This window comes from Colossoma macropomum, unplaced genomic scaffold, assembly GCF_904425465.1.
Source record: "Colossoma macropomum unplaced genomic scaffold, Colossoma_macropomum, whole genome shotgun sequence".
Taxonomy (NCBI): Eukaryota; Metazoa; Chordata; class Actinopteri; order Characiformes; family Serrasalmidae; genus Colossoma; species Colossoma macropomum.
The window spans coordinates 32763075-32780239 of NW_023494806.1; the positions used below are offsets into that span (position 1 = coordinate 32763075).

Sequence of the window (17165 nt, forward strand, 5' to 3'; positions counted from 1 at the left end):
ACAAGTAAAAAAAAGAACACAGTAGCTGGTGTTGGTATGTCTCAGAGAAGTATAACAAAAATAATAAAAATAGAACCACCTTCTCTGTGACACAGTTTAACCCTGAACAAAAAAACCATCCTCAAATGGTATGGTATGGTGGCACGTATGGTGTACCACCAGAGGCATTTTCAAACCCACCCTCCTCTGAAACAGTCAGCAAGAAAGCCTACATTTCATCACAGAAAAAGTGAGAAAATTAATGAATCGTTGGTGAAAAATCACATTTATACCATAATGTAGTGTCAATTTTGTTTCTTTTGCATTGGAGTTTTGATGCTAATGTAGCTAACAAGCAATGGAGGCTTATGAGTAATTAGCCACTTGGCATCATGAAAACTGCATGTCTAAATCATTTCACATGCCTCAAACTGCAAAGAGTTCTTCAGTAATCTCTAATTGATGTGCTTATGTTGTTTCTCAGACTGTATGACACACTGTCGTCTATAAATATGAGCTAGCAAAATATGCTAGCATACTTAACAGTAGTAGCAGCCATTTTGAAACCGACTGTTTTGTCTAGCAGTCTGTCATACAGTATCAGGAACCAATGTACTGTGTAAATTGTTTTGCCAGATTTCTTTTAATTTTCTGACCTTTTCTGTGGTAAAAGACTAATGTTTTATGCCTTTTTGGCTTTTTTAAACCTTTTTTTTTTTTTAGAAAAAGCCTTGACCTTCTTCAAAAATATGATAGCAATGAATCTATTCTTCAAATTAGTTCATAAAGGTACTCAACAGTTACTTTTGAGGGAATTCCACCAAATTTTCTTCATGACTCAGTTGTTGAGCTGTAAACAAACTCATGCAGACTGGTTTATGGTTCATTGTAGAAAAGCTCACTGACTTCTTTACAGCGGTGGTGATGGGAACCAGGGGTCACAATGTCTACAACACAAACAAGCCATTTTATTTACACAAAAATCATCATAAAAATGCATCAGGCTTCAGGCAGTATGTTCATGGCCAGTTAATGTAATAACTTTCTGTGAGGGAGCTTTTAGAGGTGGACGTCTGGTTCCTATCGCCACCACTGAGAACACTTTAGACTATAAGTTTGTCTAGAATGGAGAATTTCACATCAACCCACTCTGAGTTACTTTGTTTACATCTCAACTCTATAATTTTGCAGAAAATTTGAAAAAAAATGGTGCAATTCTTCTTGAAGACCAGCAGTGTGTCCTTCAAACCAATCACACACATTTCAGCCAATTTCACCATTCACCAGGCCCTTTCTCAAATACGTCTGTACGTTCTAGGTTCGGTCATTCAGTACGAGCTGTTGGCTCGGGTCAGGTCGGGTCTTGTGCGGTCAAGGGCTTCACAGCTCTGTGTGTTTGAACTGGTCGTCTAGCTGGGCCGGTTCCGGATGATTCTTGTCCAGCCAGGCTTGGAGCAGAGGGAGGTTCTTGTCCATCCAGCGAATGTTCTCCTCCACGTTCTCCAGGGCCTGTTGGATGCAGCGCAGCTCAGCGCCCGTCTCAGCAGTTAAGGAATTGAAAAATCCCCGAATCTAATAACAGAAGAGAGATGCATGCATTATGGCATGTAGCGTGTAGCACAGTGGAGATATAACCATAATTACTGAAATCAATTTTTTCCATGCCAACAATGCAAGTCTGAGATATTTTGATAACATACTGTGTAATTCTGTTCCTCAAGCTATTAGCAAAGGCCTCAATTTTGAGCAACTGCTATTCTAGTATGACAGGTTTTTACATGTAATGAGAAGTCTAGCCATTCACTTGTAACAGAACAATATAGCATATATTCATACTTCATATGTTAAGGAACATGCTGCAGACTTAACAGTTGAACATTGTATTTACTAGGGGAGCGTTGGGAAACTATTTTGGTTCCTGAATTTAAGGACTTTCACGTACCCTTCATCATGGTGGAAGAAAGAACGGTTTCAATGGTCAATGTAAGTAATTATTTATTACATCTTGCTTTTGGAGGTTACGATTTACAATCTGTTCAAGCGATTCTAACATGTGTAAGCATAGACTGAATTATTTACACTTTTTACTGTGGAGAACATGTTAGCAAGATACCAAAGTAGGTCAGGCTACTTAACTATTTAACAAGCTAAGCAGCCAAGTAAGTTATTCCCAAAACAGGCACATCAGTTTCCTGACATGCTCCTGATTTCAGACTACAGAGTATTTGGAAGGAAATATTTCATATGTAGGAAAAAAGATCATCTGATGAGAATATGAAGGGTTATGAGTTAGCTAGCTAGCTTAAACTTTTGAAATTACTTACTTATTCTATGTTCCACCTTGATCATTTTGTATGTTACACAGAATAGGTATTTTATTTTCTTTAGGCTTTCAAAATACTACTTAGACTTTATTGAGCAAAAGAAACACACAAAATAGAAAGCACTGTTATCAATACTGGATGGACAAATACATTGTTTTAAATTTCTTTGGCCGTAGTAGAACCTGGATCAAACATTTTGATACACACCTCTTCCAGCATCTCTCTGGTGGAGTACTGACTGGTCACGCCTGTTACCATGTGCGCAATGGAGTGAGAACCAAGGTCAAACCTGAAGACAAAGGTCAAGGTGGAGGGACATTAGCAGACTTTTCACATAATTCAAAACCCTTTGTCAGGATGTCACTGTGAAAAGAAATGGTTTGAGGAAAATTCATATTTAAGCATTTTTCCATCTTTTAACCAAACTCAGGAGGGCAGCCTAAATACGCTTGGTGTCTGAAGCTTGATTCTGTACATCGGAGCTATGAGGCCAATGTAGCTAACAAGTTATGGAAGCTTGTAACCCACAGGTTAGCATAAGCAAACTGATGCCTAAATTATCACATACTTGCCTTAAGCCATGTTAAACTGTGTGTAATACCAAATAGACTTATTTCTGTGGTTTCTGACAATGCACAGCATACTGTTATCTATAAATATGAGGTAAAGTATGTTAGCATAGCTAAAAACAAAAGCCCCAGGCATCTTGAAGCCTGCATTTGTTTATTAGCCTCATAGCCTTAGCCATTTTCTGGACACCAAATGTGTACTGGCTAATTGATTACCTTTGAGGGAAAACATTGTAAATTAATTTTTTTTGGCTGAACTATCACTTTAAAGCCTAACATCATGTTCTGGCAAGTAATTTAGCTCAAACAGATTCAGTTTGTTTAACTTCAACAGACGGGCTTTCAGAGCTACGATGTTTCCACTCACTTCTTCACCAGCGAGTGCCAGTTGGCCCTCAGGAAGTCCCAGGCGTGTTTATAGCCTTTAGGGTTCTTGCTGACTGATGTCACAACATACGGCAGGTCCTGCGTCTTCATCACAGAGCCCTCCAAACTCTGCTCCATCATCCTACAGCGAGGGAGAAAAGAGGAAGTTTGGATAAAATGGCAGGAATGCTTGTCACCCAGCATGGCCGCCATGTTCTATATCTACTCTCTTGTATGTGTTCCACCATGTTCTATATCTACCATCTTGTATGTGTTCCACCATGTTCTATATCTACCATCCTGTGTGTTCCACCATGTTCTATATCTACCATCCTGTATGTGTTCCACCACGTTCTATATCTGCCATCCTGCATGTGTTCCACCATGTTATATATCTACCATCCTGTTTGTGTTCCACCACATTCTATATCCTGTTTGTGTGATCTGATTGTACCATCCTGCACCAGCATCCAAAACACAACATACATGGTTTTGGTGCCTAATAACTTCCTTTGCTTTTGACATACCAGCAAACCAGCATCCAAACACATGTGCTAGTTTTGCTGGTGACCAGCTATATTGGTCTATGCTGTTTTTCTAGCAAGGGTGAAATTTTAAGGGTGCTGGAACATCTCACCATTTGAGTTTGTGAGCGAGAGGAGAGATGGACAGGGCAGATTTGATTCGGCTCTTCAGTGACGCATAAATAGATTCACGATACTTCTCAAACATAAAGTCCCAGCCCTCCTCAGTGCGAGCACCAACCGCAAACACCGCAAGGCTGACGTCGTTAGGGAGACTGTGAAGGAAAAACAAACAGGCAGAGAGAAATACATTGGATCTTATTCATCAAAGCTGTTCAGATTTGACTGCCTTTAATGAGGCACAAGTTACTTTGCATCTGGTTTGTGAAACTTAGTTTCAGTGTGTGAAATCAAGCGCCAGCCCACCAGCACCTCATTTACATGTAATCTACATGAAGCACACCCTAATTCATGCAGATGTTTCAGAGCCAATGGCTGTGCTTGTTGGTGGAGATTGAGGTCATGCACTGCTCCCCCTACTGACCAAAATTTATAGTGCTAAAATTAAGATACCAGAAATGTGAAATAAACAAAATGTCTCAGTTGTTTCAAGACGGTAGAATGATATTATTGTGTAATGTGATTATTTTTACCTGAAATAACACATTTAAACATGGTATTACTGCAACTTCTGCACATGTGGTGTTTTGTTTATTATTTATTATTTATGTTATGGGCAGCGTCAGTGGTATAAAATAAAATCACAGTGTAATATGATTTTCAATGGAATATGGAACAGTTGAAGCATTTGTTAATACCAATGTGCATGTAAAACAAGTATATCCACTTTTGTACTGGATTGCCATGAATCATGAGTACAAATCATGAATATTGTTGTTATTTTGCTATTTTAATTCTTGTTATTGGTATTATTGATGATATTGGTTATATTTTGGTTAGTTAACAAGCACATCATGCAAAAGCTATCATAAAAAACGGATTCATATTCACATCAAACCACATTAAATGACTGTGTTTACATATTCAAATCAACAACACTACAGGATAATACTACAGCAATATGGGTTGAAAAGTGAAGAGATAAAGATCATATCATAAGAGCTGATGTCTGACCTCATGTTGCCATCAGACTCCTTCCACTTGTTGAAGAGCTGGGTGGCGGTGGAGACGCAGGGTGGGTGACCCCTCACGCAGGCGAAGAGGAGCAGGTAGCTGCGCAGCATCCTCTCAGACACTGAGCCGTCGTCAGTCCATGCCTGCCGGTCTATGAGCTCACGGAACAGGTGCACGATGTAGCCCTGGACAGCGTTATTAAGAAATTTCAACTTCACCTGCACAAATGAGCTTTGAATTTAAAGTTTAGAATCTGCCATTTCAACAGAATATATCAATATATAAATAAATATTAATAACTTTCAGTTGGAAATTCTTTTCGGTCTGAAACTAGGGGTCTATAAAAACCACCTTTATTCTACCTTTTTATGCAGAAACAGGACATTTGAGAGGATTAAGCCTGTGATAAGGTCCAAACAGGTTCTTCCATATAAATTCCATGAAAATGTCCTACACACAAAGTTCTTCCTATGACTGACCTTCATCTGGTTCTCCAGCGCCTCCATTTCCCTTTTCTCCATCAGTTTGTAGAGTGGGACAAGCTCGCTGAGGCCCTGCGTCACAGGCATGATCTCCGTCTCGTGGCTCAGATACAACGACAGGTCCAGAGCTTTGTCCAGCGGTAGCTTCCCCACACTGACCAACAAAAGCAAGGGGTATCTCAAAATATATAATCTGGATACAGTTTAAGCCGACTCAAATATTATTAGTTTATACTACACAAATCTTCACTAAGCGAAGAGCAAGAACAGTTTTCTCAAGAGAAACCCAGAGAAATGAGTTCAATCATTATATCAGAGTCCAAGAACACCTGGCCAAGCAAAGCCCAGCAGACAGCTAACCTGACCAACTGGAAGACGTTGTTGATGAGGCTGGTCCGGTCGTTGCCGCTGAGGGCAGTGTGGTTGTGTTTGAGCAGAGTAATGAGGTCGTCCCAGCCCGACCCCTCGTAGTGGACAATGTAGTATCCGCTCATGTCCACGTTAAACTTCACCCAGTCTGCCTCTTCAGGCAGGTACAGCACATCTGAGAGCAGCACATGAGCATTTTTATTAATAACCTGAAATGTTGGCACCTTTGAATCCTTTGATAAACTACTGATTTAGCAATGCTGAAATGCATTGTTTGGGCTGTTAAGCAGAAACATCTGTACACACCTGTCTTAGTCTTCAGCAGAAAGCGATGGACGGTGGCCGAATTACTGGTGACGTATGTCAGTGGGACATGCCACAGAAACCTTCAACATAATAATTTAACATATTTAACTGAGATGCAAAACCAGGACTACCCAGTTACGGATGGCTGTGGCATCTTTGGGCAACAAATGCACAACCTCCTTATGATAGAGGGAGCACTTAGATGATTGTGCCACTCTTAGCAGTAAAAAAATATATATAAATAGAGGGTGTAACTATATCTGTGCTATATTCACCCAGAGGTCTGGGAGGGGTCGCCGCCCTTCAGGTACCGCTCCTGACTTAGGCGCACTTCACGACCTTTGACTTCCACTGTGACGAGGGGGAAGCCTTCCTGCAGTGTCCAGGTCTCCATCATCACCCTAACATCCAGCTCGTCCTCCGAGTGCTGTTTCTGGTAGAAGACATTAAATAAACTCAATAAATTAGTTTGTCACTTTAAACAAAAATACACTCATCTCCACGTGGAGATATCTCCGATATCAGATTGCCTTTGATCGTTGAGATTCGTTTTTAGATAAGACAGCAGTTTATGAAGCCACTTTACAACATCACAATGACTGAGCAATCCTAAGCCCACAGTTTATGCACATGTTGCTTACAGACTTTCTAGATCTTGATCTGAATTTCCTTTCAGCACAGGCTACCAATGGCACAAGCAACCAATGGCACAGACTACCAATGGCACAGGCAACCAATGGCAAAGGCTACAGAAGCACAAGCAACCAATGGCACAGACTACCAATGGCACAGGCTACCGACAGCACAGACAACCAATAGCACAGGCTACTGATGGCACAGGCAACCAATGGCACAGACTACCGATGGCACAGGTTATTGATGTCACAGACAACAGATGGCACAGGCAATCAATGACACAGGCAACCAATGGCGCAGGCAACAGACAGCGTAGGATGCCAATAGCAAGGGCTGCCAACGGCACAGGCAACCAATGGCACAGGGTACCGATGGCACAAGCAACTAATGGCATAGGCAACCAGTGGCACTGGCTACAGATGGCACAAGCAACCAATGGCACATGCTATTGATGGCACAGGCAACAGATGGTACAGGCTACCAATGGCAAAGACTACCGACAGCACAGGCAACTGATGGCGCAAGCAACAGATGGTACAGGCTACCAATGCTACAAACTACCGATGGCACAAGCTACCAACTGCACAGGCAAACAACAGCCCAGGCACACACTACTGAGAGCACAGACTACCAACAGCATATGCTATATGACAGCACAGTGTACTGATGGCACGGCCTCTGCTTCCAGCAATGTTTAGTGCCAAACACTCCTCGACCTCTGACAGTGCTGAAGCAATAACAAAGGCAAAAGGTCTTTTCATTGGGTTACATATGCACCCATTTCAGACTGTAGAGAACAAAGGATTATGATCGTTATTAAATGTGCTCAAGCCGTGGTATGACATTTCAAGCACACCGCGTTTCAGTACACATGTGGTGCCAAAGATGTCTGAAGGAACAAAGGCAGAACTTTGTGAAAAGTTGGGTGAGGCACAATTCATTGAAAGTACAATGGATAGCTGGACAACTCAAGCTACTCTCCTGAAACGGGTGATGGTAAGAATTATTTCACTTGATGTTTTCAAATGAATTTCCTTTTTTTTTTTCATTTTTATACTTGCTGATTGGTACATTGCTCTACCTCTTGATGTTTACATTTGTAACTCCTGTTGATGCTTTGTTCTACCTACTGATTTGTACACTTATTTTACTTGGTTCCATTGTTGACAGTGACCTGTCCAAGGTGTTTCCTGCCTGACCGCTGGGACAGGCTCCAGCACCCCCTGCGACCCAGAAGGATAAGCGGCTAGGCTACAGCAGTTAGGATTGGTTGACACACATTCCAATGTTCACACAATTGTGTGATGTACTTGCATACTGCATGTTGGGTATTGTAGTGAGAGAGCACTGACGGACAAAAACATGACAATGATACAAAATCTGGAATCTACAAAAAAGTGCACTTACAGTCGTCAGACTTTCCCAAAGGTGTGTGTTAACCGTGTTCTGGTAGCTGTATTTTTTCAGATATCGAACGATGCCAGATTTAAAGAGGTCAGGGCTCAGGAACTCCCTCAGCATGTGCAGAATACAAGCACCCTGAAAAATGACAAAACAGGTTGCATTCAGTTAATATAATGTAAACTGGTGGGATATTAGCTTCTATTATTTGTTAGTTACATTTAGGACTGTTTATCAAAATTCACTGTCTAAATGGAACCAACTACTTCAATACCATATAGTACAGAAAAAGTCTTTTGTCAATCAGTACCAAATTTCAGTGGCTCAAAAAGTAGTCAAAAATCGTAGCTTCAAAAGTAGTCAGTCTTAGCATCCATTAGCCAACAAGCATGCTTTTTCCAAAATCTACACTGATGACCGTTTGCTACTTTGTCTACTTTGCATTCTGCAACCGTATTATTAACCCCAGAGCTTCTTGACTAGCCTGCAATCCATTGGGGTCAGTAAATACACATGTCCAGCACTGCAGACTCATTCCTGAGTCTGAGCCACACCCACTTTCAGTTTGCAAATATTGTAAATAAATATTGAAAAAGTATCTTTCAGAATCGGTATTGGAAGTAAGGTTTTGGTACTGGTTTTGTTATCGATATAAAAAATATTTTGATATTCAGCCTTAGCTACATTAGCCTCGTAACCAACAAAGCAAACCTCAGACACCAAACGTGTCTCGGATGGGCAAACACGTGGGCTAAGAAGGAATATCACTAATTTCACCAGTATAATTTCATCTGTTTTCCCACCTTGTCATAAGACACGTCATCGAACATTTCCTGTATCTGAGCCGGGTTCTCCACGGGGGTGGACACAGGGTGGGAGGAGCCTAAACAATCCACCTCCATCGCCTCAAAGCACTTTCCCAGGAAATAGTCCTCCTGGAGAATGTGAACACACAGACAGATGGACAAGAGAGGCTTTTATTCAAAAACCACAGCACTGCTGCTGCTGGATATCATCATGCAAATCATTATTCAAACATTTGGCTGAGTTCATGAAGCTGCTGTATGACCTGTGTAGTTCTTTTACTATACCGATATATATATATCTTAAAGCTGCACAATATAGGTTTTGGGCATTAGGAGACCTCTCTGGTGGAAATCTGTAATTGCATGCAATGTGTAGAAGAAAATTTTGTAATGTGGGTTGTGTTTTGGATCCCTTCTTTGAGCAGATGAATCTAACACGAGCGCACTGAATAAGAATTTAAACAAAACTCAGTCAAAACTTAGTGAAAGACGCTTCTCCTAGGAATGTGAGTGAATAATGTATATAATGAATAACTGTCATCATATCTTAATCACTATAATGTTCATTTTGTACCAAAGATCTAAATATCGAGCTGGAACTTTTTTTCCAAAACGTATGTAGTCTTGCTTTTAGGTTCCAAGCAAACAGGTGCTGTGGTTTAAAAAGAACAAATTAAAGATGTCTCACCACTTGCAGCTCAGGGTTGGTGATGTTAACAGACACAAATTCCATGAACTTGGCGAATCCCTCGTTCAGCCAGAGATCATTCCACCACTGCATCGTCACCAGGTTACCAAACCACTGCCAAAACAACACAGCCTTTTTTTAAACATGCCGCTCCTGTTTTGCTGCTACATTTTGTCCACTCAACTCGTTTGCAAAATTTCAAATGTTGTGGTGTTCATTTTAGCCATATTTCACACTATTAATTTAAAACCATTATGTCTAAAATGGGTCAGGACTGATGTGTTATGGTTTTAACCTGGTGGGCGAGCTCATGTGCTATGACCATAGTGATGCCCAGCTTGTCAGAGGCAGAGGACTTGTGGGGGTCAAAGAGCAGGGCAGTCTCTCTGTAAGTGGTCAGTCCCCAGTTCTCCATAGCACCTGACTGGAAGTCTGGGATTGCAGCAAGATCTAAGAAGAGAAAGAGACACACGGTGCTAAAGGAAACGCAGAGAAATCTGCTCCAAACACATCAGTTTGAATATACATTTTACTCTATAATAAGAAGATACTTGTGTATAAAAAGTTTGAACACCCCTGGTCAAATTACATGTTTTCTGTTGATTTTTTAAGTGAAAGTAAGTTAACACAACATATACAGGGAACTTAAATATGGCATTTTTCATTAATGTTAGTGCACAATTCCTATTTATTTATTTAAGTCTAACAAATTGGAAAACAAAAACATAAAATGAGCTATAACATTTGCAGAGGCCGCAATTAAAGTTTTATTTTTTCCCCAAAATGATAAATTCAGCAAATAAACAGTAATTATGCTTTAATATTTGCAGAGGTATGTTCCCTGTAGAGGATGTGTTCACTTATTGTCACTTAGAAAATCAACTAAACATCTCATATTAGCAGGGGTGCCAAAACTTTTGCATACAACAGGATATACATGTTTTTGTATGTATCTTATGTCATCAGTCTTGTTAAGCCTTTATTTTTCACAGTTAGCCATTGCCCTTCTGTTTCCATAACACATTAAGCCTCAATTTACTGCTATTCATTAAACAAGTTAAATCGAAATTCGCCAACTATGTCTGTAATTACATGTAGTAATGTGAAACAGCTCTACATTGAAGTTACCTTGCTTAGGGAGAGGATACGGAATGTCAAAGTAATCATCATAGAAGTCCAGCAGCCTCACTGCAGCGTCCAGTGCAAACTCAGCCTGGTCTATCTTCTCTGGTACGGTGTATACTGAGATCTGACCACAGCCACATCAACAACACAGCAAATAAACAACAATGCAAAATACCCAGCACATTAAAGTTATGCCTACACAGAGTGATGAACGTGCAGAACTGTATGGGCACAATGAAAAAGAAGAAGAATAAAGAGAAAATTTGGTCATTTTGCCTTCCTTTAGTGGAATCCTAGGTGGTTGCTAGGGTGTTGTTAGGCTGTTACTGTGTTCCAGTAGTATCTCAAGTGGTTGCTAAGGTGTTGTTAAGTTGTTGCTAAGGTTTTGCTTGGCTGTTGCTAAGGTGTTGCTAGCCCATTGTAATGTTATCCCAGGTGGTTGCTAAGGTGTTGCTAGTGCATTGTAATGGTATCCCTGGTGGCTGCTAATATATGTGTGTATATATGTGGTATTATGTATGTGAGTCTTTACATAATGTCTGAGGGACTTTGTGACATCATTTGTGCCAGTCAGAATTTTTACAAGACCATAGATTTTGCAAAAAATGCACTTGCAATCATTTCCAAAAGCACAAATTCATTGCTCCCATAAAGGCTTTACGACCCTGAAATGATTAGTGGTTCTGGCTTGAAAACTGCAACCCGTGAAATCAAGAGAAAAAAGAAGTAGATGAATAAAATGAAAAACCGACCCAAACTGTGCATCCAGCAATAAATGAAGCCTCGTGCATCTTTTACACAGTGATAGAACACAGGGTAGCACAGACACATTTTACGCTGGCGAACATGGACACGCCTGCAATGTAACTCTTGTGGCCGAAGATTTAATCGAGCTGAACAGGCTGTCGCCAAACTCTAAGAATGGCTTGCCAGCAAGATGCTTGCCTCCATTGGGTTACTAGTGTAGGTTAAAGCAAAAATATGGACTGTCTGGGGGCTGTAAGGACAGGTTTAAAAAACAATGTTCGCGGCATCACTCTAAGAAACCATCTTTTGGTGTCTTTATTTTTAAGAATGTAGAGCTTTTATGTGTTAATAACAAAAAATCAGTAGGGTTTTAGGGGACAACCAGTAGATAAATTTGTTTTAAAAAACAGCCTATCAACTTTCTGAAATGGAGAGAACATTTGCTGAGGCAGTTCAGACCTTGACCCCATGCTCGGTGTTTTTGCTGATGGACAGGAAGTCGCACACGATGAATGCCACCAGGTACGTGCTCATCTTCACAGTGACGTCAAACTGGTCCTCAAACAGGCCGCCAGGAAGTGCCACTGTCCTCAGCTGGGAGAAGACAAAATAAACTGTTAGATACAGAGCAGAATTATTATAAAGCTAATATTGCCTATTAAAGGGAAACTCTGGCCAGACTTGGAAAGCCCCCTTCTAATAATGCATCAAAAGGTTTGAATAAGTTTTGAAAAACTATAATCTGTAACTGTTTTTTGGAGATGGCATATATATATATATATATATATATATATATATATATATATATATATATATATATGTTACCACAATACCCAGCGTCTGCTGATGTTTATGGGTCGTACCTTTGGCATGTTGGAGATGGAGATGTGTCTGCTCTCTCGGCGGATGCGGATGGAGAAGTTAGCTTTGAAGGCCGGCTCATCAAAACAGGGGAAAGCTGCACGAGCGCTGGTCGCCTCAAACTGTGTGGAGGCCAGAACCCTACAAACACAAGCATGAGTGTAATTAAAATATACAATTATTGTATTACAAGAACCTGTTTTTTTCCTTGATACATTACTCACTCTCTTACATTTATGGCATTTGGCAGATGCTCTTTTCCAGAGCAACTTACAATTTGATCATTTTTACACAGGTAGGCGAAGGTAGTGTTAGGAGTCTTGCCCAAGGACTCTTATGGGTATAGCGTAGGGTGTTTACCAAGGCGGTGGGATCGAACCCCAGTCTACAGCATAGAAGGCAGAGGTGTTACCCACTACACTATACCAACCACAACTCTTGAATGCCATTGTTTAACAAAACTAGGCATCTGGATGCATTCTAGAGAGTAAAGGGGGAAAATCATCCCGCATTAAATACTACAGCACTGGGTACTTCTGAAAATGTTGTTTTGCTGGCCTGGTTGCATCGTTATGTGATGTTTTTTAAACTAAAAACCTCATCTGTTTAACTAAATCATCATAGAAAGATGTCACTTTGTCTACACGTCGTACATGTTAACATAACATAATGGCTTTTGTTCACACATAAGCCCTTTCAGTAGTTAACCGAGTATTGTACTAGGTCTTGTGACGATTGACTGCTGTGCTAATTTTAGATCACATTTACATTCAACCCTTTCCTGTTTAATTCCAGTTTAAACCATGAGATGTTTTCTGTCATTAATACAGAGGAGCTCTGGAATTCATGTATAGATGCCTGTGGGAAACCACGAAGTGTTGAACCTATTTGTACATGACTAGACCCCCGGAGAGTCAAACTTTCAAAGTTTTTAAGACATCAAAGATGGAAAACTGCATAATCTGCCTGACAATATATGTATCATTACACCCCTAGAAACTCTATATTAGGATCCATACTCATTCACTCTTTCCTTTGATGGGTCGTCTTGATGTGTAAGGCTCCTTACCTCTCTTCTCCTTCCCTGGTCCGGTACGTGCTTTTGTAAAACCCGTGGAAGCTCTCTGAGAGTTTGGCCACGAACTCCAGCTCGATAACATACACACCACCCCTCTTCAGCACTGTACTATCGCTCACAAGAGCGATTTGGTGGTAGGCCGGATACTCCAGCACCTTCAGAACTTGATCTTGACCTTCAGCTGAGCCCCGCAGTGCTGCCTTGGTAATGTTGAGATCTTTGCTGTGGAGTACAATGGTGTTGGTTTCTTCATGGACCTCCACTTGGATCTTCACACTTCCAGAAAAGTCTAAGCTAGTGAGATTGGGGTGGATGAGAACGTCGTAGTGGAGGGGCAAAACAGCCTGAGGAAGCCTCATCTTGTTCCATGGGAACGGCTGTCCATTGGTTGCCTTTGGGAAAGAAGGCTCATGTTCTCTGCTGGCATGTGGAACTCCAGCCAAAGCTGTTGTAACCCACAAGAGGAGAGCCAAAAGGTACATGGCCTACTGAGAGACTGGGAGACAGTCAGGAACTGCTGAGACCAGGGAGACATAAACAAAGACTACAATTAGGGCTACACAACGTATGGAAAATTCAATGCTTTTTCAAGATTCTAACCACCAATACATTGAATTCCTTATTTAAGTCAGCTAATGCTAAATTGATACTGTCTACAGTTTAATCAAATTTTGGACCCTGACTTCAGTCCACATTGCATACGGCATATAGGTAAGTTTTATTCAGCTATATACAATTATGTGCAAAAGTTTGTAGCCCCCTTAGATTATCTGCAAATAATCTAAAAATCTACCTCTACCTCTATTATACCATTAATCTTTAAAATAACCTTACACATTCTCATTTAAATATGCTTTTCCTCAGAAAACATTTCATGTTATAACGTCCACATTAGAACAGCTCAGTCTAAGTCACTATTCGTGTTTAACAGCAAGCTCAAAAGTTTGCATCACCTTTGATATCATTCAAAGTATTTAACTTGAATATGTAAAATTAGGCATCTAAGCTTTAAAAACCAATGTCAGCACTTAATGCTTGATGAGTGGCATCAGGTGTGTTAGGCTTGCAGTTTAAATTTGCAGGTAGTTAGGTTTTCAGGAGCCGTCTCAAGCATGGCGGGATCAGTAAAACAGCGGTCAGAAGACCTCAGAAAACATTTCATAGAGCTGGAGAGGGATATAAAAAGATATCAAAGCGTTCTGGCTTTCCTGTAGAAACCGTGAAGACCATAATCCAGAAATGGAAGAAACATGGACACATGAAGACGCTACAAAAAAGTGGAAAACCAAGAAAAATAACCGAACAAACTGTCAGGAAAATTGTTCAAGAGCTCTGTGAGAATCCAAAACAAACAGCAGGGGACTTAAAAAGTCCTTAGAGGGGAATGGAGAGCAGGTTCACATCTCCACAGTGAAGCGTTTGGGAGAAAAGCATGCAGGAAGCCATTGCTTACTTCTAGACCCAAGACAGCGTGCTGGGAGTATGCTAATGAGCATATTAACAAAGCAGATGAATTCTGGAACAATATTCTGTGGTCTGATGAGACCAAAGTTGAACCATTTGGTGATAATTCACACAAGTATGTGTGAGAAAAAACTGTGCCTATGAAGAGAAGAACACCATGCCCACAGTAAAACATGGTGGAGGATGTTTTGGGGGGGGGTGTCTGCATCAGGGAGAGGAGCTCTGCAGAAAGTGGAAGGAAGAATGAATGCAGGCCAATATCAGCAGATTTCAGAGCAAAGCCTTCTACCATCAGTCAAAAAGCTAAAAATGAAGCGTGGATGGATCCTGCAAGAAGACCATGATCCAAAGCATAAAGCAAAGTCAACTGAAAGCATGGCTTAAAAAGAAGAAGGTGAAAGTTTTGCCATGGCCTTCCCAAAGTCTCCAGACGTGAGTATAATAGAAAATCTGTGAACAGACTTGAAGAAAGCATTGCATGACAGACAGCCCATCAATCTGGTAGAAATGAAGCAAATATGCCAGCAAGAATGGACTAAAATTACACCTGAAGGGTACAGAAGTTGCTCAGAGGGTTGGAGTTGGTTTTAAAGGCAAAGAGTGGACATACAAGATATTAAGACAATATTTCATAAAAGGGGGGTGTAAACTTGTATCTTAACTGGTATCATTTCAATTACGTTACTATGATTTTTCCTTATATACTTTTTGACCATATTTCTTACCTTTTATGAAGGGACACTTGGGAAATCTGATCTTTTATTAAATATTCTTTAACATAAAATGTCTTGCTCCTTTTGCTATCGCAGAGTATGTGACCTCATGCTAGAAACAACCAATACAGGATATAACCCATTTTCTATTTGTTTTAAAATCACTGTGATGGCTATACTTAGGCCTATACTTCGAGTTCCGTATTAGTGAAAATAAACAATTCTAAGATTTTAACACTGTTTAACACTGGATGGCAGTAACAAGTGCTTCTAAAGGGTCTATGTCCAGTTTCAATTCATTTTTATATAATGATTTTCCAACCTCCACTTGCCCTCAGAATTAAACAGGCAGTTTTGCTACTGTGGCTTAAAGACATATAAGTAAGTGGTCTCTGTTCTGATTGGCTGCCCTGCATTAGGCCTCATTCATACTTTTTTTCATCACATCACAAAAACAACTCATTCAGTAGGTTCAGTAGGGGCTGTATTTGCATCCTAGTTTCTATAAGGGGTTGAATGCCTCGTTTTGAAACTGAAACAACATTTACATACAACATTATTTAAGAAACAAATGAAGAAAGTTCAGATTTGCATAAGATGAGCCCTGTAATGCTTGGCCGTAGTGTCATTACTGTATTGAGCACCGAGCTACTGCACTTTTAATCCTTTAACCATTCCAGTGAACTTTATCCACAACTGTGAGGAGAATACAGACGTAAATGCTTTGAATTTGTAATTTTAGCTAAGATTTAACCTCCTTTTCCTGCACATTTGAATTGTAATTGTGTGATAAAATATCTACTTTCACATTCAGGCCATATGGAAGAGCTCAATGACTGACTGACTGAACCGAACAGCCACAATGACACAGCGAATCTGTCTACATTTCAAACATGAAGGGCTTATTTTTCGGACCCTAATCTCAGACCAGCTGCTCTACAGGTTATTCTATACAATATAACGACAGAAATATGATTAAAATCATTAATATCACTCACTGCAGTTTGTCTGGGAGCTGGAAGTGAAGTAAGCTGATAGAGGAAAATAGTGAAAGTGAAAATAAACACAGCGCTCAGCTTTTGTATCATAGGAGGGAAAAAACATAAAAATATAAATGAATATTAAATTTATATGCAGCACTTTATTATACATGAACTCATTTTCGCTGATAAAATGTGAGAATATTAAAGCAGAATCTGTGCGTTGTGTGTTTAAACAGTGAACGTATGAAGCGAAGCCGCCATTCTGGCTTTCAAAATAAAAGTCTCGAGCTGACCCAAATACATTCTGACAGTTCAGGTATTTAGATGTAAAATATTTAGAGGCATGTCTGCTTTTTGAGAATTAAGATGGAAAACGTAGAAGAGGGGCGAAACAGCCTGCCTTTAAGACTGATATATGTAAATGAGCTCCATTCTGATTGGTTCTCCTTCGCCTCAATCAAAAAGCAGTCCAGACTAGCACATTACTTAAAACTTCAGCATGAATGAGTGGAGCTAAATTACTGTGGACTGAATATGTAGGTGCATGTAAATATACCTACATATTCAGTCTACATAGTCATACATATTTTCATGACATCACAAAACAATC

General features: G+C 40.2%; 1 protein-coding gene across 3 annotated transcripts; it reads right to left on the minus strand.

The window, feature by feature from the left end:
* Nucleotides 1–687: 687 nt before the first annotated feature.
* Nucleotides 688–16772, minus strand: LOC118827197 (endoplasmic reticulum aminopeptidase 1-like). Of its 3 annotated transcripts, none has more exons than XM_036598466.1 (18): nt 16571–16772; nt 13387–13909; nt 12320–12458; nt 11916–12050; nt 10713–10833; nt 9880–10034; nt 9585–9698; nt 8894–9025; nt 8097–8228; nt 6329–6486; nt 6054–6133; nt 5739–5922; nt 5376–5532; nt 4897–5081; nt 3876–4037; nt 3240–3380; nt 2511–2592; nt 688–1551 (listed from the first exon to the last, which is right to left on the minus strand). In XM_036598466.1, the coding sequence occupies exons 2-18, from the start codon at nt 13875–13877 to the stop codon at nt 1360–1362; spliced, it is 2760 nt and encodes a 919-aa protein (XP_036454359.1). In that variant the 5' UTR covers nt 13878–13909; nt 16571–16772; the 3' UTR covers nt 688–1359. The 3 variants fall into 3 exon arrangements, with proteins under 3 accessions (XP_036454359.1, XP_036454361.1, XP_036454362.1); XM_036598468.1 differs by having other exon boundaries at nt 13387–13912; XM_036598469.1 differs by having other exon boundaries at nt 13387–13919.
* Between the last annotated feature and the right edge of the window lie 393 nt (nt 16773–17165).

Bases quoted from the DNA above. Each gene is read 5' to 3' on its own strand.
- LOC118827197 (XM_036598466.1), bottom strand. From the start codon at position 13,877: ATGTACCTTTTGGCTCTCCTCTTGTGGGTTACAACAGCTTTGGCTGGA. The intron at 12,459-13,386 runs GTAAGGAGCCTT...TTGTGTTTGTAG, and splicing joins ACCAGGGAAGGAGAAGAGAG to GGTTCTGGCCTCCACACAGT. The intron at 9,699-9,879 runs GTTAAAACCATA...TTGTTTTGGCAG, and splicing joins CACATGAGCTCGCCCACCAG to TGGTTTGGTAACCTGGTGAC.